A 26,772-nucleotide genomic window follows, 5' to 3' on the forward strand; every position below is an offset into this window, starting at 1 on the left:
TAAAAATAAAAATGTTTCTCTCTGTCCCATGGCAAAAAATGTTTTGCAGGAAACAAATTACTTTGCGGGGGGCCAGGCGAAACTATGCTATGCCACTGACTATGAGTAGTACAGTTGACCGACGAAGGAGAGTAGACTTCGGTACCGAACTTTGACTTGCCTCAAGAAAAAATAATGTGTGCACGAACAGCTGAAAAACAAAACCTGCTGAAGACCAAAGCGAACAAAAACGTCAATTTGTTTTCATGATAAATGCACAAACTGTTTAGACTGGGAAGCATACAGTAAGCTTTACCCACCCCAGATACACATGTACTTCCCACATATAAGACACACACACACCATGCAGCCTTTTCTATATCGTTGCCCTAGTTTAGAGCTCTGGATGACACAGACAACTACCGGTACCCTTAATTCAAACAGGCACTGCTTTAAAATTTGATATTGATGGTGCTTCAAACGAAATGTAACAATAATACTTTGTCAAACCCTCCATTCTGTCCAACAGGGACGTTTTTCAAATAGAAAACCCTAAAACCCTGTATATAGGCTAGACTTTATACTGGTTATATGTGACTGATACCAGTTGTGTGCATAGTCCTGTAACTGAGACCCAACCCATTATACATTTACAATGGTTCTACTGTCCTTCCTTTCATTCATTTCCTGACCATTTTTCTCATAGTGTGATGTCTGGTTCTCATTGTTCTACGCTTCCCTTTTATAGATCTGTGCTGAGAGTTTCTCAATCACTGCTCACCAATGTAATTTTATACTGACCTGTAAAGTGAAGGAAGCAGACCAGAGGCTCACCTTTTCTACGTGTTGTTTTTCAGACAGTCAAGAAACTGACGGAGCACATGAAATCAACTGCCATGAATAGTGTCAGTTAGAGAATCGCTCCAGACGACCTTGACAGTACCAAGTGGAGTGATCCATCCTGTAACCAGAGAATAGCAGTGTGAGAATCTTAAACCACAAAATCCACCACGTATAAAATCATATTTTACCACTGCTACCACCGCCACAGAAATCTGAACCTGTATGGCTGATTTGATTTTTTAACAAAATGTAAACACCCCGAGAGGTCCCTAATCTCAGGGTCCCTCCTTCCCCTAATAACCGTCCAGAAAAACAACAATATGATAGAGAGACTGGGAACACAAGCATTTGACTTAAATCCAGTAAACACGCTACATTGTGTCTCTCCCTCGGTCCAATCTCAGATGAGGCCACAGACACAGTCATAAAGTGGTCCAGCAGCACATAACCTCCCCAGAGCCTCTTCTCCAGACAACCACATCCTTCATCATGGCTGTCTGTCACCTCCACTTCCTCCTTCCTCCAGCCAGAGCCCTCCAATCACCACTGAGACACACTAGGCCCAAAAGGCAGTTAGTATTATATCAGCTTGTTTAACACTTTAGCCTATAGGGTTCAGGAGGCAATTAAAAAAATGCATGGCTGGCATAGGTCTGATATCCATCTGATATTACATGGGTGTTACAGCATACAGTAAAAGCATGCTGGGCCCGGAAATAATCTCTGCAGTCAGCCAGACAGAACCATTGTCAAAATGTAAAACCCAAGGTAGCTTAATGTATGACAAACCCAAGGTAGATTAATGTATGACAAACCCAAGGTAAATTAATGTATGACAAGCCCAAGGTAGCTTAATGTATGACAAACCCAAGGTAGCTTAATGTATGACAAACCCAAGGTAGGTTAATGTATGACAAACCCAAGGTAGCTTGATGTATGACAAACCCCAAGTAGCTTAATGTATGACAAACCCAAGGTAGATTAATGTATGACAAACACAAGGTAGCTTAATGTATGACAAACCCAAGGTAGCTTACTGTATGACAAACCCAAGGTAGCTTACTGTATGACAAACCCAAGGTAGGTTAATGTATGACAAACCCAAGATAGCTTGATGTATGACAAACCCAAGGTAGATTCATGTATGACAAACCCACGGTAGCTAAATGTATGACAAACCCAAGGTAACTTAATGTATGACAAACCCAAGGTAGATTAATGTACGACAAACCCAAGGTAGATTAATGTATGACAAACCCAAGGTAGCTAAATGTATGACAAACCCAAGGTAACTTAATGTATGACAAACCCAAGGTAACTTAATGTATGACAAACCCAAGGTAGATTAATGTATGACAAAGCCAAGGTAGCTTAATGTATGACAAACCCAAGGTAGCTTAATGTATGACAAACCCAAGGTAGCTTAATGTATGACAACCCCAAGGTAGCTTAATGTCTGACAAACCCAAGGTAGCTAAATATATGACAAGTGTGAGGTAAGAGGATTTCAGCTTTGAAGTGGATTTGGACAGCACCGTAGGCAGACCCTTTATTCTAAATCTCTAACATTCTATTCATGCAGTATGATACGATCACAATGTACTGTACTGTAAGTCATGTGGGCACTATAACCAAACCCTGTACTGTACTGTAAGTCATGTGGGCACTATAACCAAACCCTGTACTGTACTGTAAGTCATGTGGGCACTATAACCAAACCCTGTACTGTACTGTAAGTCATGTGGGCACTATAACCAAACCCTGTACTGTACTGTAAGTCATGTGGGCACTATAACCAAACCCTGTACTGTACTGTAAGTCATGTGGGCACTAAAACCAAACCCTGTACTGTACTGTAAGTCATGTGGGCACTATAACCAAACCCTGTACTGTACTGTAAGTCACGTGGACACTATAACCGAACCCTGTACTGTACTGTAAGTCATGTGGGCACTATAACCAAACCATGTACTGTACTGTAAGTCATGTGGACACTATAACCGAACCCTGTACTGTACTGTAAGTCATGTGAGCACTATAACCAAACCATGTACTGTACTGTAAGTCATGTGGACACTATAACCAAACCCTGTACTGTACTGTAAGTCATGTGGACACTATAACCAAACCCTGTACTGTACTGTAAGTCATGTGGACACTATAACCGAACCCTGTACTGTACTGTAAGTCATGTGGGCACTATAACCAAACCCTGTACTGTAAGTCATGTGGACACTATAACCGAACACTGTACTGTACTGTAAGTCATGTGGACACTATAACCAAACCCTGTACTGTACTGTAAGTCATGTGGATGTAACGGATGTGAAATGGCTAGCTAGTTAGCGGGTACGCGCTACTAGCGTTTCAATCAGTTACGTCACTTGCTCTGAAACCTAGAAGTAGTGTTGCCCCTTGCTCTGCCTTTGTGGAGCGATGGGTAACGATGCTTCGTGGGCGACCGTTGTTGATGTGTGCAGAGGGTCCCTGGTTCGCGCCCGAGGTCGGGGCGAGGGGACGGTTTAAAGTTATACTGTTACATTGATGCTGTTGACCCGGATCACTGGTTGCTGCGGAAAAGGAGGAGGTTGAAAGGGGGGTGAGTGTAACGGATGTGAAATGGCTAGCTAGTTAGCGGGTACGCGCTACTAGTGTTTCAATCAGTTACGTCACTTGCTCTGAAACCTAGAAGTAGTGTTGCCCCTTGCTCTGCAAGAGCCGCGGCCGTTGTGGAGCGATGGGTAACGATGCTTCGTGGGCGACCGTTGTTGATGTGTGCAGAGGGTCCCTAGTTCGCGCCCGAGGTCGGGGCGAGGGGACGGTTTAAAGTTATACTGTTACATGGACACTAAAACCAAACCCTGTACTGTACTGTAAGTCATGTGGACACTAAAACCAAACCCTGTACTGTACTGTAAGTCATGTGGGCACTATAACCAAACCCTGTACTGTACTGTAAGTCATGTGGGCACTATAACCGAACCCTGTACTGTAAGTCATGTGGGCACTATAACCAAACCATGTACTGTACTGTAAGTCATGTGGGCACTAAAACCGATCCCTGTACTGTACTGTAAGTCATGTGGGCACTATAACCGAACCCTGTACTGTAAGTCATGTGGGCACTATAACCAAACCCTGTACTGTACTGTAAGTCATGTGGGCACTATAACCAAACCCTGTACTGTACTGTAAGTCACGTGGGCACTATAACCAAACCCTGTACTGTACTGTAAGTCATGTGGGCACTATAACCAAACCCTGTACTGTACTGTAAGTCACGTGGGCACTATAACCAAACACTGTTGTCGTGTCTTTGGCATCATTAAAATTGAAGACTGTTATTTTATCAAATCAATTATCTGTAATTATTATTACGTGTTTAAACTAATCATGTAAATGTAATTAATTAGGAAGTCAGGGCACCAAGGAAAATATTCAGATTACAAAGTTAGAATTTTCCTAATATAACTCTTCAGATATTTTAATATCTGACCAATTAGTCTTCTTATTAATGAATTATTATTTACCTGACGTCAGTCTCATTCCAAACATCTATCTAACTAAACAATCACAGAATGCATAAACAAACATACAGTAGATATGGTTACAATGAAATGATAGTGGAGGTTCCCTAGTGGGCTAAGCCGATATGACGGCTTGCTGGACAAAGGGAAGTGGGTGTAGACTGAGCGAGAGTGGGAAAGACAAAAGGGATCACTACACAGTTGATAATTATATTAATTGAAATGCTAATCCTTTGCACATGAACTCTCACTCATTTGGGAATAATCGCAATCGATATATATTTACACCCAGTGTGTCATCGTGATCTCTGTTGGAATCGTCAGTCCGTCTGTTGGAGAGTTCATCCGAGTCCCTTTCTCTCTCTGCTTCCCTGAAGATCAAAGTATTTCGTGGTTAGAATGGATACTTCAGAGTACCATTCAGAAATGTTCTCATAGTATAAATGTTTTGTCGGTTGTCGGTAATAGCATCCCAGGTTTACATCATTTCTAGCTGCAGACTAGTAATTAGTATCTAACATTTGCTCTTATTCTGTCGGGATCGATAGTCTCAGAGTTGAACCATTTCCAGCCGTGTAGCCAATGCTCCACGTGTTATGGTTAGGAATTCAACAACCATTGCAACCTTAGATTATTCTGAGGTTTTTGTGGTCTGAAGAGGATTTCCTCAGGAGGGGATTTTATTCGTAACAATATAAAAGGCTGTTCTATGACGCCAGATCATATCTGTGCTCACGGGGGCGGGCCAATGCTTAGCTAAACTTTAAAAGGATACAATTCTCTCGCATTAAAGGTTTAACATCACATTACATCATTTCACAAATAGTTTCCTCTTTACTCATTCATTTTATACAAGAATTAGATGCAAACCCTATAACTGAGAAATGTACCCATTCAGAGATATAGTTATGTGTGTTTCCTGTCCTATCTGAGGTCACTAAATTAAACACACTCGTCATACCGTCCCTTAAGTGTCCACAGACCATTCCCACCTTCTCACAAGTGGACATTTTGTTTCAAATTCCCATTTGGGGGATTTAGGAGTTCGTCATGTGAAATCCTTTGTTCTCTCTATGTGTCTCTCTTTCTGCATGGCCAGGGGGAGAGAGTCTCCGCCAGGAATTTACGACATGAGATAACAGAACCTGGGTGAAGGAGAGAGTGAGAGAGAGGGGGAAGCCACTATCTATACCCAGAAATGGCCACGTCATGACACTGTACTGTACTGTAAGTCATGTGGACACTATAACCAAACCCTGTACTGTACTGTAAGTCATGTGGGCACTAAAACCAAACCCTGTACTGTAAGTCATGTGGGCACTAAAACCAAACCCTGTACTGTACTGTAAGTCATGTGGGCACTATAACCAAACCCTGTACTGTACTGTAAGTCATGTGGGCACTATAACCAAACCATGTACTGTACTGTAAGACATGTGGGCACTATAACCAAACCCTGTACTGTACTGTAAGTCTATCCCATTTACTATGTTCTGAGTTCTAATGAGAACCCTAGTGGATGGGACAGGGATCAGCTGTCACTCAGTAATTAACTTTGTCATGGTAGAGAGGACTTAACACTACAGAAGAGCAAACTGACATGGTCAGGGACCATAGCTGGCCATCCCTGGGTCAGGATTCAGGGACAAGTTTCATCTCTCAGTGCTTGTACACTCTTCGAAAAAAGGGGTTCCCAAAGTTTGTTTGGGATGTTCTCAGAGGAGAACCCTTTTTGGTTCCAGGTAGAACGCTTTTAGGTTCCAGGTAGAACCCTTTTCTGGTTACAGGTAGAACCCGTTTGGGTTCCATGAAGATCCCTCTGTGGAAAGGGTTCTACATGGAACCCAAAAGAGTTCTACCTGGAACCAAAAAGTGTTCTTCAAAGGGTTCTGCTATTGCCGAAGAACCCCTTTAGGTTCAAGACAGCACCTTTTTTTCTAAGAATGTACCACACACCATGCCTGTTGAATAGCACTGTAACTGTTCTACAACAGTGGACTGTTGTTTCTGCTGTGTCCCTGTTGGTGTCATTAACCTTGGCTCTGGTCGACATTGAGGGACCTCACTGACACACGGGGGTCATATTGTGGCCACGAATGCTCTCTAGGGGCAGGGCCAGGGGCAGGGCCAGAGGGAGAAAATAAATCAAATTAGGGTGAACCAACCTCCAGCAGAACACAATCCAGGGTGGAATTGGGAAGAAACCCATGAGAGTTCCCAATGTGAAATTATTTTGGCATGTCAAAATGTGTAGTTGCTTTTTTAAGGAGAATTCTACCTTTTTGCATTCCCAGATTGACATGTTGTTCAATCAACACCTGAACACAACACCTTGACTCCAGATGATGTGCCATATTGCCTTAGCGTCCAGTGTCCGTCTGCTTGCCTGAATCAGAGCAGAGATGACAAGGACCTCTAACATACTGTAAACGATTCAGTAATTCACATAGGTGGGCGGTATAAAATACATTTTATATCACGGTATATTCCAGATTTATTCACTATTTCACTGAAGAAAAAAATTACGAAAATTGCAGACATGTATGGTGCTATCGAGGTGCAAATCACCCACCCTTAGGGGATACATGGCCATATAGTAGCACCACGACTAGGACAGCAATGGGTCCAGCCACTGAAACAGTCAAATCAGAGAGGAGAATGCTTTCTCACCATGGACCGTTAGCAATAAAGACTGCTGTGATACCAGTACCACTGATTGGACAGCAACATTTGGAGATCTGTCTCTCTTTAACAGCAATGCTGCGCCACAGTGTTAGGCCAGGGTTTTGGGGGATTTTATTATAGAAATCTGTTCCCAAGTATTCCCACACATAAATAGAGAGGCATATGGTGATCGTATCCCAAAGAAAATCGAGGTTAGAAATGATTCCGTTTTTCAGAAATATGTCTGGGATTCTTCGGTCAATTTGAAGTGTACAAATTATTTATAACTATGTTCCGGCCTCCCGACCATCCGCTCAAGGAAAATGTAATTGGGGACCCACGCGCGGAATGTACTTGGGGACCCCTGTGAAGACTTATAGCCTGGGCTAATTTTCTAACACGCATCCCTAAAAACTACTGTACAAATATATGTTTTCTTAAACTCAATATTAGCATGGAACAGACATAAATAACAAAGAGGAAATGGGCCTTCAAGGAGTACAACCCCAAATACTGCACCACTTCCCCATGCTCCGTGGTGGCAGGTACAGTAGCCTAGTTGTTAGAGCGTTGGGCCAGTAATTGAAAGATTGCTGGATCGAATCCCCGAGCTGACAAGGTAAAAATCTGTGGTTCTGCCCCTGAGCAAGGCAGTTAACCCACTCTTCCCCAGGCGCTGTGGATGTTGATTATGGCAGCCCCCGAACCTCTCTGATTCAGAGAGGTTGGGTTAAATGCAGAAGACACATTTCAGTTGAACGCTTTCAGTTGTACAACTGACTAGCTATCCCCCTTTCCATAGCAATATTGAGTGGATTTGATCTAGGCCAATTCTGGATGAAGTAGACAGACATATAACATATGTAACATATGAGGTAATATTAATATGAGGTATTATCAAGAGTAAACAAAACTCTGAAATGTGTAACATGCTGTAAGTTATGGTGTACTGTGGGAAAATTGCTGTATTTCGAATGTTACTCACCCCACAGAATACAAAAGCATACCGTATCTTTGGTGCGCCAAAAACCTTTTGACCACTAGTGGGTGCACGGTATTGGCTTGTTATATTTTGAGACGTACCTTGTAAGAAGCCGTATTTGTTGTACCCGTGAGTGAGAATTCTGTACCAATTGAACTCATATGTGGGTATAGTGCCCCATGAAATGCTTCACTTTAGCTAACCAGTCACCATCAGCCTTCTAGTTAGCTATCATTTGCCTGGTTAAGAAACACAAACTGCTTTACCAAATTAAAAACAATAGCAGAATTGAGTTTAATAGTAAAACAACAGTCTAGCTATATTTTTCTCTCACTTAAGCAGGCTCCAGAAAAATAGGCTGTCTTTGAATTTCTAGTCTTGCTCAACCCTACCACTTTTCCCACTGCATTTCATATAAAGGTGCTGTAGCCAACGTAGTCAAGTTCCCCTCTTTTCCTCTGAGAAAACAGCTTTTGTCTTTCTATCGTACATAGGCAGGCCGCCTTTCAAGTTCATCAAGCATATCGATGGCCGTTCTAAAACTAGGCTAGTTGAGGACTTGGACCAGGACTCGAGCACTGGGACTCGGACTTCAGCAATAGGGACTGGTGACTCGATCATTGGTGACTCGGACTTGGACTCGAACTCGAGCACAGGGGACTTGGGACTCGAATCGGACTCGAGGTTTAGTGACTCGACTACATCACTGGGTGAAACCGTCATTAGCTCCCGTTCAACTTGTGGACATTAATGTGTCTGTGGCGTCTGTGGAACTTCGATAACAATAGCAATGACGCGACCGCGTGACAGAGGTGCAACCCATACTACTTTGTCAGTACTTTGAAGCACCATCTGGTGATTGTGCTTCTTTCTTTCTTTCTCTCTTTCTTTCTTTCTTTCTTTCTTTCTCTCTTTCTTTCTCTGTGTCTCTGTCTTTCTCTCTGCGTGTGCCTGTTCGTTCTGTATGTAATGTGCAGTATCTATGTAGGCTGAATTAGGAATTTACATGGCCAGATAATTCTTATAAAATATAATATTTTTCTCATGTGTTTGTCATATTTCTGCTGTTGGGAAGAGAATAGGACATTATGCAAAAAAACATGTTGGAAGGACAAGACTACGTATGTTTGCAATACATTAATGAGGCAATACAAACCTGATTTGAGTAAAATGAAAGTGCATTTAGTTGACTAAAATGGTCTACTGTTTTTGTCATTTTGACAATAACTAGACTAAATCATTACTCAAATTACAAACATTAGAGATATTTTGGTCAAAATGACTAAGACTAGACTAAATAAAAAAATGAGAACCAAAATGAACACTGCATTTGGGTTCTCAGTGGATGGATGCCCACTGATCTAGCTTAGTCCAGTTCGTCTCCTCTGGGTGAGTTAAAAGCATCGTTAGCTACAACACAGTAAATAGGGCAACAGACTGGCAGTTAAGCAGGCCAAAAGGTCTTGGTCTCAGATGTGTGTGTAAAATGGAAATAGTGCAGGTTTAACAGTTTAACGCATCACTGGCGGAACAAATCAATTATCTCGTGGGCTAGAAAAGGATGTCCATCCCTCAAATGTAACACCTAGGGCTTATACTGCACAGTGGGCTGTGACACTCAGTAGAGCTGAAACAACACCTTCCACAACATAGGGCCATGTCCAGTCTACACAGAACAACATCTACATCTGAACACTCTTGAGACCTTCTAGCCTGGTCCCAAATCTGCTTGTGCTGTCTTGCCATGGCAATGAGCATTGGAGTTGGCAAGACAGCACAAACAGATAATGGTACCAGGCTAGAGATGTTCCACTCTCCTGAGTAAATCCCTGGTGTCCAGAGAAACACGCTCTCATCTCCATTCCTGTCAATCTCAGGTATCAGATCCAACAGACTCTTATTTTACTAAACTTAACTGAAATGCGACCCATGTCCATGAGGCAATATTTAGACACAAGTGTCAGAGACAGTCAATATTTAGACAGACGGGTCAGAGACAGTCGATATTTAGACAGACGCGTCAGAGACAGTCAATATTTAGACAGACGGGTCAGAGACAGTCGATATTTAGACAGACGGGTCAGAGACAGTCAATATTTAGACAGACGGGTCAGAGACAGTCGATATTTAGACAGACGGGTCAGAGACAGTCAATATTTAGACATAAGTGTCAGAGACAGTCAATATTTAGACAGACGGGTCAGAGACAGTAAATATTTAGAGAGACGGGTCAGAGACAGTCGATATTTAGACAGACGGGTCAGAGACAGTCAATATTTAGACAGACGGGTCAGAGACAGTCGATATTTATACATAAGTGTCAGAGACAGTCAATATTTAGAGAGACGGGTCAGAGACAGTCAATATTTAGACAGACGGGTCAGAGACAGTCGATATTTAGACAGACGGGTCAGAGACAGTCAATATTTAGACAGACGGGTCAGAGACAGTCAATATTTAGACAGACGGGTCAGAGACAGTCAATATTTAGACAGACGGGTCAGAGACAGTCAATATTTAGACAGACGGGTCAGAGACACTACGGCACTAAAATTACAAATGAACTTTCCTATGGATACAAAAGGGTAATGAATTCTTTATAAACCTCTCTCGGTGTAAGGGAATTGCCAGAGCCAGGAAGCCAGTGTCTCTTGAGGAGATGAGAGAAATTTCAAACACAGAGTTTCTTGTGCCTCACTGGTTATGCTTCATATTATATACCCTCTATTTATCTGCCTTTAGATTACACTCTCTTCACAATCTTTCAAACTCTGTTATATGCTCTTATCTGAAGCCCAGAACAGACAACAGACTGCTCCCTGTGAACATGGCTTTTATATTTACTACTTTGGAGAAAGCCTGGGTCCAAACACTGTTTGAAACCTTTCAGCGTTTGCATTAGCCTGCCTGGAGTGCCGGATGGGTTGACAGTTACTCTTCTATTTGCCCAGATTCCATTTTTGAAATGATTTCCAATCACATTTGAACTCAGGTCTGCTATGGCGCATGATGAGCAACCTACCCTGCCAGGCCTAGAATCCATCTGAAAGAGCCAGACCAAGCCTGTACTGCTATGGCGCATGATGAGCAACCTACCCTGCCAGGCCTAGAATCCATCTGAAAGAGCCAGACCAAGCCTGTACTGCTATGGCGCATGATGAGCAACCTACCCTGCCAGGCCTAGAATCCATCTGAAAGAGCCAGACCAAGCCTGTACTGCTATGGCCTGGTTCCACATTCTCTGTAGTTGCTGGAACTGTGCTAGAAAGGGCAACATGAAAATAAAACTTCACAGCCAGCACTGCCCATGGGAGGCACAGTTCTATCCAGATGATATATGTATCTGTGAATCTGCCCTGCTATCTTGCATTATTGATAAGGAGTGTGGTGAATGTGATCATTAATAGATTTAAATATTGATTTAGCTCTTTCCTTCATTAGCAACATTACAGTACCCTTCTGTGGCAAAGGAAGCCTTGTAGGATGGAAATGATAGTTTAACTGACAGCTACATTGCATGACTATATTGTTTATATTAAAAGCCTGTTGTGTGTGTGGTGGGTCTGGGAGGGTACTGAGCTGTGACAGCAAAAATAACAACATTTCCATTGTCTCTGTATAACGAAGCAACAAAGATGTATTGTATTTGTATGACAGAAAGGAGATATCCAGTTGAGTGCAGGTAAAAACGTATGCTCTCTGAGAACATCTAGGTGAGCTGTGGAGGACCTAGGGCTTTGCGGAAGATGAACTAGATTGTGCGACTGTATAGTAGAAAGCATCCAGTGAGTGAAAAACTGTTAGATGCTCTGTTGTTGTGTAATATTTTTTATTTATTTTTACATATCTTTATTTATGAAGTTCAAAAAGTTTTTAAAAAAAGACGTTATCGAACACTATGTGAACCTCGACGTCATGCTCTGTTTTTAGAGGACAAAATAAAGAGCGCCATAAAAACAAACAAAATAAACATGAAATTAAGTCCTTTCTTTAAAAATTAAACATCCCTAAAAGGACCAAAATAAGAAATAACACTAAGAATTACAGGATCATTAAATGAAGGGATTTATTCCACACACCCCAGCATACGTCCCTATTTTTGTTTATACAATTATTGGGCAAGGTACAATCTGATGGGAGTCCATTTGGACAAAAAAGTAGCCATCTTTAATTGCAACCTGGTTGTCATATTTTCCATCGCATACACATTTTTCAGTCGTTGAGTCCATTGACTTACGGCTGTGGTTTGAGCCAATTGACCGTAATAATTTTCTGTGCAATCATTAACAGTACCCGTAACATTTGGTTTTTATCTTCCAGGTTGCAAGTTATGTGTAATACATTCTAAGTGAGCTGTGAGGAGTATAGGAGTGGACTAACTGGCCAACTGACCTGCAGAGGTCACTGGATGGTGTGACATCCAGCCGTTTGTCACAGTGATGCAGAGCCACCAGGATCTCTTCCAGATTAAAGGTGCCACCGCAAAACCCTCTCTCATCTCTGTCTCCGTTGCTATGGAGGCCCTGCTTGGAAACCCCATGGGACCCTCAGCCACCGGTATAACAATGAAGAGGGGAGAGAACAAACTGCTTGCCTGCATAATATTGCATGCTTGAACAATGCTGCTGTCCTAAAAGCTCACTGAAGAAACAAATCAATTAGAGCCGTACTGTAAACTCCTGGTAGGCTGCATAGTCTGCTGGGGATATTGGACTTGGTAAAAAAAAAAAGAATAATAAAGAAAATGAAACCAGATCTCAAAGGAGAAACACACCTTCTTGAGGGAGCGTGTCTAACAGAGGAGGAACGTTCATAGAACACCAGGTACGGCTCTGCTGCCTGCCAGGGCTTTCACTGCACTGTTCCCTACCTGAAGGTCATGATCAAATGTGACAACATTAATGATGTACCGGATGTGTACAGTACAAAATAAGTAACCACATTTTTTTTGAAATCCCTCAGGGTTAAGTTTCTGAAGTTAAGGGTGGTGTTGGTATGCAGTTGTCGCTTCTGTACTTAGATAATGAAATGTGGTATTGAATTTCTCAATGATGGTCCTCAGATCCCTTCAGTAGATCTGTACCTGACTGGTGCCTGATAATTCAAACAGATGTCACCATCTACTACTGTAGGTCTACAATGGCACTATTATTATTGGGAAATACACCATTGGAAAATGAACTTCACATCTGCTAATCTTCCTAGGTTTTGGCCTTTCTAGGGAGTTTTTCCTAGCCACCGTCCTTCTACACCTGCATTGCTTGCTCTTTGGGGTTTTAGGCTGGGTTTCTGTACAGCACTTCGAGATATTAGCTGATGTACGAAGGGCTATATAAAATAAACTTGATTTGATTTGATTTAATCATTGTAGTCTTGTGAAAATGGGCATAAAATAAATGAAAGTGAATACACAGGAAATTGGCTGATCAGCTTGGAGCCACTGCCCTGGCTATAGCGATACAGTGTTCTATTTAACTCCATGGCTCTGGTGTACAAACAGCTTACAGCCTTGAATCTAGCCCAGTGACTTTGAAAGGACACAGATAAATGTGTCAGAAAGCTTTAAGTCGTGAGTTCCTCATCACCCTGCCTGCTTGCCAGCCAGCCAGCTAGCCACCTCTCTCTCTCTCTCTCTCTCTCTCTCTCTCTCTCTCTCTCTCTCTCTCTCTCTCTCTCTCTCTCTCTCTCTCTCTCCACACACTCTCCCCCACCCCAACTCCCCCCTCTCTTGTAGCCAATATCGATTATGCATCATCCAGACAGAGTAACAAAACACCTCTCTGTCCTCCTCACCTTCATGTAAGAGTAGCAACGAGTGAGTGAATGAATCGCCAAAATAAAGTTGTGAAAGGGAGGAAAAATGGCCAGCTGTTTTGACCGAAGGTCAAAAAAACAATGTACACAGCGCCTGAGTCCCAAATGGCACCCCATCCCCTATATAGAGCACTTCTTCTGACAATGGCACATAGTGTCCAGGTCAAATATGGGGTGCCAGGTAGCCTAGCGGTTAAGAGTGTTGGTCCAATAACTGAAAGATCGCTGTTTCAAATCCTTGAGCTGACAAGGTCAAAAATCTCTTGATGTGGCCTTCAGTGAGGAACTACTGTAACTCTAGTTTCTCTGGATAAGAGCATCTGCTAAATGACAAAAATGTAAATGGTGCCATTTGGAATGCAAAACAGTATCTCAGGGTGAGCAAGTTTTCTGTCAAGAGAGATTATGTCACAGATGTTTCAGCAGCATTGACTGGATGGTAGGTGGTAACTGATTTCATATTTCTGACAACAATCATTATTAAGTAGGCTAATATTTGACTTATTTATATCTAAGGACAAAAGTATTGCACTTGCCAGACTCCACTAATTTCATTAATTGTGAAGTATAGTCTTGTTAGGAACAGCACAGTCTGGCGTTGCCATACCTTCAAAAGGAAAGCCTAGTTTGCCATGAGGCTAGGAACAGCATAATAACAATTGGGTGATAAGTGAACTTGAAAGTGTAATTGGTTATAATTACAGTTGGGGATTCAGTAATTCACCATTTAGGCTAATGGCCACACACACTTTTTAACCAACAGTGAAAATGTCACAATTTATATGTATTTAAATGTACTCAAATTAAAAAGCTTGCAAAGTCATAAACGTTTTTCCGGCTACATTGATCAATTGATTACTCTAAAATGTTAACCATTAAGACTGATCTTCTTTTTGAATGCAGACCTTTGAAATTGTACCAAGCAACGGCATTGAAAACAGAGAACATGGAATTGTCTTATAGCAGCTCCACAACGGGCAATCGGCAGCCGAATTTGGTCTGTGGGTGATTAGGCCCCCCCAAGTTTTCTGAAATATCTATTTACATATATATATATATACACAGTACCAGTCAAAAGTTTGGACACACCTACTCATTCACGGGTTTTTCTTTCTTTATTTTAATTTTTTCTTCATTTTAAAAGAATACTGAGGACATCAAAACTAGTAAACAACACAGATGGAATCATTTAGTAACCAAAAAAGTGTTAAACAAATCAAAATATATTTTAGATTCTTCAAAGTAGCCACCCTTTGACTTGATAACAGCTTTGCAAACTCTTATCATTCTCTCAACCAGCTTCACCTAGAATGCTTTTCCAACAATCTTGAAGGAGTTCCCAGATATGCTGAGCACTTGTTGGCTGCTTTTTCTTCACTCTGCATTCCAACTTCTCCCAAACAATGAGGTCAGGTGACTGTGGAGGCCAGGTCAACTGACGCAGCACTCCATCACTCTCCTTCTTGGTCAAATAGCCCTTACACAGACTGGAGGTGTGTTGGGTCATTGTCCTGTTGAAAAACAAATGATAGTCCCACTAAGCGCAAACCAGATGGGATGGCATATCGCTGCAGAATGCTGTGGTTGCCATGCTGGTTAAGTGTGCCTAGAATTCTGAATAAATCACTGACAGTGTCACCAGCAAAGCACCCCCACACCATCACACCTCCTCCTCCATGCTTCACGGTGGGAACCACACATGCAGAAATCATCCTTTCACCTACTCTGCGTGTCACAAAAACAAGGCAGTTGGAACCAAAATCTCAAATTTGGACTCATTAGACAAAAGGACAGATTTACACTGGTCTAATGTCCATTGCTCGTGTTTCTTGGCCCAAGCAATTATCCACGAAGTCCTGATTCATGCATTCTCCGCTGAACAGTTACTGTTGAGATGTGTCTGTTACTTGAACTCTATGAAGCATTTATTTGGGCTGCAATCTGAGGTGCAGTTGACTCTCATGTACTTGTCCTCTGCTGCAGAGGTAACTCTGGGTCTTCCTTTCTTGTGGCGGTCCTCATGAGAGCCAGTTTCATCTTAGCGCTTGATGGTTTTTGCGACTGCACAGTTCTTCAAATGTTCCGGATTGACTGACCTTCATGTCTTAAAGTAATTATGGACTGTCATTTCTCTTTGCTTATTTGAGCTGTTCTTGCCATAATATGGACTTGGTCTTTTACCAAATAGGGCTATCTTCTGTATACCACCCCTACCTTGTCACAACACAACTGATTGGTTCAAACGCATTAAGAAGGAAAGAAATTCCACAAATTAACTTTTAAAAAGGCACACCTGTTAATTGAAATGCATGGGAGGTGGGTGACTACTTCATGAAGCTGGTTAAGATAAGGATAAGAGTGTGCAGAGCTGTCATCAAGGCAAAGGGTGGCTACTTTGAATAATCTCAAAAATAAAATATATTTTGATTTGTTTAACACTTTTTTGGTTACTACATGATTCCATATGTGTTATTTCATATTGTTGATGTCTTCACTATTATTCTATAGTGTAGATAATAGTAAAAAAAATAAAGAAAAATCCTTGAATGAGTAGGTGTGTCCAAACTTTTGACTGGCACTGTATATATAGTATATATATACATATAGATTTCCATATAGTATATATATATATATATGTGTATATATGTATACAGTGCCAGTATGTATATATATATATATAGTGTATATATATATATATATATATATATATATATATATATATATATACTATATGGAAATCGGTTTCAAAGTATTTCTACACATAATAGGGAGATACTGTATATGTGATCGTATACAAATGTAAACAAGTTTTGAAATTATTATGTTTTAGTTAAATGCTATACCCATCCTTTTGGGTTCTTGCAGTCAATTTGCATTCTTCAAATTATTTAAATTATGTTCTGGCCCCCTGACCATCCACTTAAGAAAAAATCGTCCCGAGTGTGAATCTAGTTGATGATCCCTGTCTTATAGCCTACCCAAATGAAACCACACATTTTAGAAATATCACTGTAGTTTTTCAAGTGACCATGATTTTGAAGTGAGACAGGGACAACTCAATAGGCTATTCAAATCAGTAATAGGCTAGTCTATAGGCTATACAAAATGTTAATATAAATGTACTTATTCTGTACTTGAACTTCGATTCCATATACCAGACCCGTATTCTTTTTAGTTGTTGTTGTTTTTACATATAGCGATGAGAAAATAAAACAATAGCCTACCGCTTACCTTGAGAGATTAGAGCCGAGGGTACGCGACTTCTCTTCTCCTCCTCTAGCCTACGTCTTCACCTTCGTTTGGAGTGAAACCAAAAACTGCCAAAACTTTGAAGACTTCGTGGACTGGGTAAACCAATTCTAATGTTATTTTTCTCTCTGTTTTAAGTATCGTTTTCTGAAATGGAACGTGGTGTGCGCGCTACATCTGCTGAGCTCGCGCGCCCGGGGTATCGCAGGGAATGATGGGGTTTGGAAACAGGCGGCTGATAAACCGAGCAGAATAGAGTGGAGGAGAGGGGGAGCAGAGAGAGAGAGAGAGAGAGGGCTTCACGATGGAGGAGGGGTCGTTATTGCACCTGTCTTAACACCACAGCTAAGCTACAGTATGGACCCCAGGTGGAAATATTTCCCCCCTAATAATTCTGTTTCGTAATAGTTATATTCCCACATATTTTGTTTTACACACATAGACGAATAAAACAACATCATTAGATATTTACCAGGAACCTGCTGGGAATAGTATTAATTTAGTGTAATAAATGGTCATGAATATTACCTGTAACTTTATCTTTTCAACTCAAATCAATACAAATACAGCTTAATTTCTTAGTCTAGTCCTATAACATAGTTGTAAACAATGGTCAATATTTAAGAGTGATGCTTGAATTATAGAACCAAACATATGAAGAGAATTTCCTGTAACCATATTATTTTTCAACTACAGTATAACATATTTGTAAACAATTCAAAAAATTCAAAACAACATTTTAATCATATACAGCATAGAACTACATACAGTATAATTTTATTTTAATGGGGATCGACCATAGATATGTAGACTACTGTACACCCAACCGGATTGGAACGGTGTCGTCTTCTGTAGCCTACATCCGCCTCTGTGGTCCCTTTCTCTTCCTGTTTGATTCCTTCCTTCCTGTGAGAGAGATGTGGTCGAGGGAAAATAAATCATCCCCCCCATCCCTGATACCTCCACCTTAATTTATCTTGAACTCCTCTACCCAACCTGGAGAGGAGAGGCGAGACAGAAGTGGGTCAGAGGCTGCTGGGCTGGCTGCAGAACTAAGTTTGGCATCATAACCTTATGTTACAGTAGCTCGCTTCATGAGAAATCACAACCACTCACAGAGCAAGAAACTGAGAAGTAAGCCTGGGTTGTATTATAACCAAGCATACAGGTGAAGAAGTTCATGTCTGTCTAGCTGCTCAAAGAAAGACACACAGCTAAATGTGTTGTTTCCTCATTCTTCTATTGTTCTATTGTCAGTTGTGCCTATAATCACGACATTGTGGCCCTTGTCAACCGCACAAATATATAGAAGTCAATGGATTTGTCTAGAGATATTAGGGTACAGAAGCCCATTCTATACACAACTTAACTGTTATTTATTCAAAAAGTACATGGTACCTCCACAGTAATAACAAATTTATTGCATTTTTGTACTCTGAAATGTGAAATGAGGTGCAGCAATTTACAGGGTGGGATTAGTCTTATTTGTTATTTTCTTTTTCAGACAGCTTGCTAGACCAATCAAACAATTTACATAACAGTCAAATAAAATGTTATTGGTCGCATACACATATTTAGCAGATGTTATTGCGGGTGTCGTAAAATGCTGTTTTCAACACAGAATTGCAAATGTATTCATGTCTATAAATTAAAAATCTCTGTGGAAGATAGTTTTTTCCAAGTGAAGTGCAAATTCACTGTAGTGCACTACTTTTGACTTGGGCACTGCTCAAAAGTAGTGCACTAAACTACTGTCGAAAGTGGTGCACTATACAGGAAACAGGATTTCAGAAGTAACCCAAGTCAGATAATCAAGATGCTCTCGTGTTCCCTGGACAGTAGTACTGCAATCTCCCTCTGATTGGTACCACGTGAAGAAGCAGACGTGACACTCCCATTCCCTTTTCAGCAGGAAATATAGCATGTAGCAGAGTGTCGTTAGAAAGAAACGTCCATGGTACATACCGCCTCTGTCCTAGATTGCAATTGCATGTCTTCTTCTCGTGTTGGGAGGATGGAGACGACAGTGCATGTCTACACTGCTACTACATTTGGCTGTTGCTCCAAATATTATCTAACCTGTAGTACAGATGAAATAATATTCTCTGTATGTTGATGTATCTGTTGCCTGCAACATATTTGACTGTGTTTGTCATCATATAGCTAGTGTGCAAACAACAACCAAGAGCTTATTGAACGGGTCGTAGCGAGTGACTTCACCACCCTGAAAAGACTAACTTCTGCCACCCAGTGGGCGTTGCGTCACATTACAGTATATTTCAACTGGGACCTCATCAACATCAAACTAAACATCAAACCCAAACCACTTCATTTGATGTGTAGTTGTAATGTAAATGTATGGAGTCCACTCAGATAATAATGGAAGTATATTAGCATTTTCTTTTTCTATGTTTGAAAAAGCTTTCAACAGAAAATGTCAAATGTCATATGTGTAAATAATATATAAGCATATCCCAGAATGTGTAATTAGTGGAATGGAAAAACAGTTACTCTCCATGCTCTGTGACATCTATTAACACTGTAGACTTGTGATTGTGCAAAATTGTCCTGGAAGAAGCCATTTTTGTCAAACTACTTTTGATGAACCTGATTATACTACGTTTCATAAGGTCACATAGGCAACTGCACAGGGAAGTCAAAAGGCAGAATTAATTTATTTAGCAATATCAAATCAAATTTTATTGGTAACATACACGTGTTTAGCAGATGTTATTGCGGGTGTAGGGAAATGCTTGTAAATATCCTGATAGTCCGATGACCCATAAGACAGATTGCACAAATAGTAAACAAATACAATGGGTCGTTTGTGGGGATTAGAGACACATGAGAAAAACAGAGAGCAAGGATTTTAGGGCAGGAAGAGAGTCGAGATAGGAGGAGAGGGTAATTTAGAAGCACTTCCTGTGGACGATTGAGGGCCCGGCCTCCTCATACTCGTCTTTGCTGATCCACATGGCCTGGAAGGTGGACAGGGAGGCCAGGATGGAGCCGCCGATCCAGACAGAGTATTTACGCTCAGGGGGGGCAATCATCTACAGGGAGCGATAGTCAGCGGTTAGGACCGAGTCAAGATGGAGTTTTATGCAAAGTCAAGTGTCTATACTAATCAAACTTTGCTTCACCAAGGGTACTTTGAAACTTTTTCCTCAAAGTACTTTCAGGTTCATCACTGTTAAATAATTGACTCACAGTTATTGGATGGTTACAAGGCATATATTATACATACCTTGATTTTCATAGTGCTGGGGGCCAGGGCTGTGATTTCCTTCTGCATGCGGTCACCAATACCAGGGTACATGGTGGTACCGCCAGACAAGACGTTGTTGGCGTACAGGTCCTTACGGATGTCAATGTCACACTTCATGATGCCGTTGTATGTGGTCTCATGGATACCAGCAGACTCCATACCTATGGGGATAACAAATAACAGTCTTTACACCCATATTCTGAACTGCATACCTATGGGGATAACAGTCTTGGGCAAGAGAATAGAGAAACAGAGCAATGGATTCTGAGCCTTGTCATGTGTAGTGAAGCCTTCGTTGGAAAAGAGAGGATAAAACCAAACCACAAACTTCATAAGTAAGATATAATAGACAATGAAATAAGGACACATAGAGTACTCTCGTGAAAATTATATCAATAAATATCCTTCATGAAGGATTATATTATAGATCATTTTTATTATAGTTGTCATTTTTTTTATTGTGAACTAACCCAAATGGTTGTTTCCATTGACTAACATGGAGACATTTCTACCAAGTCATATGGTGACTTGTCCTTCCTCTTATCCTGCATGATCTTAAATACATTACTGTACTACAGCACAGAATATCTAGCCTGGTCCCAGATCTATTTGTGTTGTCTTGACAACAGCCTTATAGGAGTTGACAAGACAAACTGATCTGGGACCAGGCTATAGAACATTGTGAAGTTGTAAGAATTTGTACTGACCGATGAAGGAGGGCTGGAAGAGGGTCTCTGGGCAACGGAACCTCTCGTTACCGATGGTGATGACCTGTCCGTCGGGCAACTCGTATGACTTCTCCAGAGAGGAGGAGGAGGCAGCGGTGGCCATCTCATTCTCAAAGTCCAGGGCCACGTAGCACAGCTTCTCCTTGATGTCACGCACAATCTCTCTCTCAGCTGTGGGATTCAAATATAGCATTGAGTTTGTGAGATCATGTTGCCAACCGTGGACAGGCATAAAGGAAGAAACGGTAACGGTAGGGGGGGGACCTTCACCTATGTGTCAATTCTAACTACACTGATCAGGATCTTCTACAGACACAGTCACTACACTAGGAAAATAATGAAGGATTGCAGTTACTCTATTTTGCCAATAGGATACACTGTAAGATAATGAGAGATCAACAAAGGTTGATTAAAAGGCAATTAAACAAAAAAATCAGGTGTTGACACATCCTATAAAACTGGGTGAAAGGTGACATTTTTTATGATACTATTAGAAGGTACAAAATAACAATTTCTGTCAATATCGATATAGTTGTAGATGAGTTTGGTTGTATCTAAAAGGTTTCCATGGTTACCGGTGGTAACGAAAGAGTATCCTCTCTCAGTGAGGATCTTCATCAGATAATCAGTCAGGTCTCTGCCAGCCAAGTCCAGTCTCATGATGGCGTGGGGCAAGGCGTAACCCTCATACACTGGCACGTTGTGGGTCACACCATCACCAGCGTCCAGCACAATACCTGCACAGGTGAGACACATTGTTGCAAACACACTGACGAGCATCATAGTGGTCAATGCCAGGGTTGTGGGTTTTTCATTCCTGCTGCTGCCAAATATTCTAAAATGTATGCATTCGCTGTACCAGAAGTCACTTTTTTACAGGAATCAGTTTTGGGTTAGGAGCCGCACTCACCTGTTGTACGACCAGAGGCATACAGAGACAGCACAGCCTGGATGGCCACATACATAGCTGGCACATTGAAGGTCTCAAACATGATCTGCCAGGAAGAAAACCCCACGGTTTTAGAAAACAGGCTCATAAATCCATTATTTGGCAATGCACCTAATAATAATATAACGCAAATATAATAATATCATCAATCAACATTAGTTATGTTGTACTGCTCAACAGTATAAGATTGCCAGCCAGGTAATTGGATTAATTAAGGCAGGTGACCCACCTGAGTCATCTTCTCCCTGTTGGCCTTGGGGTTGAGGGGGGCCTCAGTGAGCAGGACGGGGTGCTCTTCAGGGGCCACACGCAGCTCATTGTAGAAGGTGTGATGCCAGATCTTCTCCATGTCGTCCCAGTTAGTGATGATGCCATGCTCAATGGGGTACTTGAGGGTCAGGATACCTCTCTTGCTCTGGGCCTCGTCTCCTACATAGGAGTCCTTCTGACCCATACCCACCATCACACCCTGCAGGGGAAGAGAGAAACAGGCAAGGCTCATTCATATGTACAGTAGGTACAGGTCACAGCAGGGAGGACGGGTTTGTGGTAATGACTGGAGAGGAATTAGTGGAATGGTATCAAATACATCAAACACATGGTCTCCAGGTTTTTGATACCATTCCATTTACTCCGTTCCAGCCATTATTATGAGCAGTTCTCCCCTCAGCAGCCTCCTGTGGTCCAGATGTGAACGTGAACAGCAACAGACACATATTGATCTGCAAATGAAACACACGGTCTGGTTTCCCAGACCCAGGTTAAACCTACTAAACTAAAAAGCATGCTCAATAGACAATCTACATTGAAAGTGTTTTTTTGTCCAGGTCTAGGCTTCATCTGGGTTCAGGAAACTGGCCCGTACTGTAGTCTGAGTTCCAGTCTGTTTGTGCCATCATGCCAACTCCTTTTCACTCGTCGTCATGCCATGTTTGGCTTGGTAATGACAGCAATGTAGTTGTCAAGAGCACAAACAGATCTGAGCCCAGGTTAGCCATACTGTAGGAGCAATGACCGACTAACAATAGTGTTGCGGCTCTATTTCAGGAATGACCCTCTGATTGACATGGAAGGGTAGTAGAGGAGAGTAAGATGGGGTCTGACCTGATGACGGGGGCGCCCCACAATAGAGGGGAACACTGCCCTGGGGGCATCGTCACCGGCGAAGCCAGCCTTCACCAGTCCTGAGCCGTTGTCGCATACCAAGGCTGTCGTCTCTTCCTCGTCACACATGGTTGAGTCCGGTTACTGTAGGCCTACACACACACGCACACACACACACGCACGTACACACACACACACACACACAGACACACACACACCAAACAGACCAGTTGTCAGGTGTGTCAGAGTGCAATGTGTTTCACACATGGCATATGGTAGTAACAAAACAAGGTATTACCGCATTAAAGAGTAAACTTTTTAGCCAGTAGTTCTGAAAGTAGCGCTCACGAGTGGTCCCTGAAAATTGCATACTACGTCACATATGTGCAGATATGTGCACCATGTCATTGCTCTCTCTCTCTCTGTCTGCTGTGCGTGCATGATGTGACTCTTGCTAGCTGTCACTCAAGTGGCGAGGGACTGAAGCTCATTGGTTTAAATTTAATTACTAGGTTTCTGGCTCACATGGGGGAAAATGTAGGGAAAATGGAGACAGCAGACAGACACAGCTTCCAGAAAAACAGTCGCTTTCAAACTTGGGATTTTGTGGCTAATTGATGTAAAACAGTAATTCTGCTCATAGATTATGCATGTATGAACTACACATTGACACATCCAGCCTAAAGCGGGAAGTTTAAAAAAGGCTTAATAGTTGCCAAAGTTCCAGAACATGTCTTTAACAGTAGCTGCCCTTCCCATTGTGGTCTCATTCTGTCTGTCTGTCTGTCTGTCTGTCGGTCTGTCAGTCTGTCGGTCTGTCGGTCTGTCTGTCTGTCTGTCTGTCTGTCTGTCTGTCTGTGCTGTCTGTCTGTCTGTCTGTCTGTCTGTCTGTGCTGTCTGTCTGTCTGTCTGTGCTGTCTGTGCTGACTGTCTGTGCTGTTCTTGTTGCTGTTCTCATATGCCATGCTGGACACAACTCACTTTTATTTTACTGACTGTTATGTTATTGTAATGTTAAAAACAGAGGACAGTTACATTTTAATCGCTTTAAGTGCTTAAAAGTTATTTCTGTGTTGGTCCTAACCAACAGCCTAAAACACAGTCAAAAGAAGTTCTTCAAAATATATTAAAGCAAGGACTTGTATTGCGTTTCCTATCCACATTAGCAGTGTGGTTGTGAGATCACTTATATATTAACATCATCTGTCAGAAAATGCTTAAAGGGCTCTTTTTCTCTTATATTTGGCATTTTATTAATAAGATCCCCAGTAGCTGTTGCAAAATGTGTTTAAGTATAAATGATACGTACAGATTACATAGGCATGTGTGGTAATTATGATAAAGCCACTGATCGTAAGTCGCTATGGATGAGAGAATAGCGTCTCCCAAATGACTAGCGTAAATGTAATACTATGAGATAAATTACTATTACGGTAATCCCATAATCCCATTGAAACAGAGAACTGCATGTGTGCAGGACTTACCCTGGAGAGCTGGACAGGAGGCGAGGTGTTACAGTCCCTTGAAAGAGAGAGAGACGAGAGGAGAGTGCGCCTGGCTCACCTGCTCTCTGAATTTAAATAGGAATACGCAGGACCCATGCCATCACATACCTTCAAAACCTCAGGCCTTTTTAGGAGACATTGTCACCCTTACAAACCAATGCGGAACTGAAAAGCACAAACACACGCACACCTACATGCACATACACATACACACACACGTGCACACACACTCACTCAAGAGTCTCATTTGGCCTCTGATAATTTATAGCTGGTTGGCGGAGCCCTGGTCTATAGTTGGACAACTGGAAGACAGGTTGATGATGCGTCTGCAGAGAAAGGCATGTTGGAGGCCACTATAAATAAGGTCTGGTGCATCAGTCATAATGGAGATATGGCCTTTGTCTGTCTGTCTGTATGTCTGTCTGTAATTCAGACACAGTGTTACAGCCAACCAACCAGAGACAAGTGACAACGCAAAGCCTTTATGGAACCCCCGCCAGGCCTTCAAAGGACGTTTCAGAGACTCAGTAGCAATGGGAGTGGACAATAGTCATATAAAGACATACAATGACAAGATTGTTTTAACCAATATAAATGTAGGACATACTTTAACAAACCAAAATAAACATCTATGGTGACTGTGTAACCGATGTGAAATGGCTAGCTAGTTAGCGGTGCACGCTAGTAGTGGTCAAATGGTGACGTCCCTCACTCTGAGACATTGAAGTGGTTGTTTCCCTTGCTTTTATGGAGCGATGGTTGTTAATGTGTTCAGAGGGCCCCTGTTTCATTCCCCGTTTGGGACAGGGAGAGGGAAGGAAGTAACACAGTTACAACTGCTCAGTGTTCAATGACCAGAGAATGTTTCCCCCAAGCTTGGGCTTGATTCCTTCCACAATGAAGTTCATTGAATTCTGTCATGTCAATGAGGGAAATTGGACTTTCAATTTACTGCCTGAATTGATCCCAACCCTGATGTTCCTACAGTAAAATTATTGTCCTCATAGCCTGTCAATGAAGTAAGTCTTTACACAGAGGTGAACCACAGTGACAACAGACTCTATTCCATACTGACCCTTGTTGACCACAGCTACTGTAACCTGGTTACCAGGTCTCATATTAAACCACAGATCAGAGGAAGTTGTTCAGAAGGAGATGACCAAAAAAGGAAGTGATGGTTTGAATGGTGTTGAAGGAGAGGCGTCCACACCACTTCTACCGAAGAGGGTGGTTGAAACATCCCTAGATGCCCTCCAGTGGCTATTCAATTACTGACAAGAAGACAAGATTCAGAATCAGATGATAGTCTGTCTTTCCAGCCATACACATGGAACAGTAGCCTATTTCACCCACAGTCGACATGGTTGCTGTTGGAAGAAGAGACTATTCAAATTATAACAAGTAAAGGGAGGAATTCTGATCTTTATCCACTAATTGGTCTTTTGATAGATCAGATCACCTCTTTGCCAATAATTGGGTAAAATATCAGAATTGGGCTGCCTGTGTAAACGCAGCTATTAAGTCACACTAACACACCAACTAATAGGTTGGCATAGGATAAGACTGTTAGCGTAGCAAGGTCCTTAAACGATGCTGCAGTTAAGTAGTAAGGTTCATGTTATTTTAGAATTAAATCAAATCAAATGTTATTAGTCAAATGCTTCGTAGACTAACAGTGAAATGCTTATGGGTTGTTTTCCAAAGATGCAGATTTAAAGATACAGATGTTTATTTTATATAACAGAAATAGGGATACGAGGAAAAATACACAGTGAATAATAAATAACAATAAGGAGTAAATGATAACATGGCTATATACAGGGAGTACCAGTACTAAGTCGTTGTTCAGGGGTATGAGGTAATACCATGGCTATATACAGGGAGTACCAGTACTAAGTCGTTGTTCAGGGGTATGAGGTAATTACATGGCTATATACAGGGAGAACCAGTACTGAGTCGTTGTTCAGGGGTATGAGGTAATTACATGGCTATATACAGGGAGAACCAGTACTGAGTCGTTGTTCAGGGGTACGAGGTAATAACATGGCTATATGTAGGGAGTACCAGTACTGAGTCGTTGTTCAGGGGTATGAGGTAATTACATGGCTATATACAGGGAGTACCAGTACTGAGTCGTTGTTCAGGGGTACAAGGTAATAA

General features: G+C 41.7%; 2 protein-coding genes across 7 annotated transcripts in view; both read right to left on the reverse strand.

The window, feature by feature from the left end:
• The window catches only part of LOC129862040 (SH3 and multiple ankyrin repeat domains protein 2-like), a 203,886-nt gene extending 186,593 nt beyond the window's left edge, over positions 1-17,293 (reverse strand). For all 6 annotated transcript variants that reach the window (XM_055933363.1, XM_055933362.1, XM_055933360.1 and 3 more), the window contains exons 1-2: positions 17,041-17,293; positions 814-940 (exon numbers count right to left, since the gene is read on the reverse strand). The gene's annotated coding sequence lies outside the window, so the exon portion shown is untranslated. The remainder of the gene's footprint in view (positions 1-813; positions 941-17,040) is intronic.
• A 2,421-nt stretch (positions 17,294-19,714) lies between these two features.
• LOC129862046 (actin, alpha cardiac muscle 1-like) lies at positions 19,715-24,686 on the reverse strand. The gene is made up of 8 exons (XM_055933372.1): positions 24,592-24,686; positions 23,108-23,259; positions 22,233-22,472; positions 21,965-22,049; positions 21,630-21,791; positions 21,034-21,225; positions 20,306-20,487; positions 19,715-20,111 (listed from the first exon to the last, which is right to left on the reverse strand). The coding sequence occupies exons 2-8, from the start codon at positions 23,234-23,236 to the stop codon at positions 19,968-19,970; spliced, it is 1,134 nt and encodes a 377-aa protein (XP_055789347.1). The 5' UTR covers positions 23,237-23,259; positions 24,592-24,686; the 3' UTR covers positions 19,715-19,967.
• Positions 24,687-26,772: the final 2,086 nt, after the last annotated feature.

This window comes from Salvelinus fontinalis, chromosome 9 (genome assembly GCF_029448725.1).
Source record: "Salvelinus fontinalis isolate EN_2023a chromosome 9, ASM2944872v1, whole genome shotgun sequence".
Lineage (NCBI taxonomy): Eukaryota > Metazoa > Chordata > Actinopteri > Salmoniformes > Salmonidae > Salvelinus > Salvelinus fontinalis.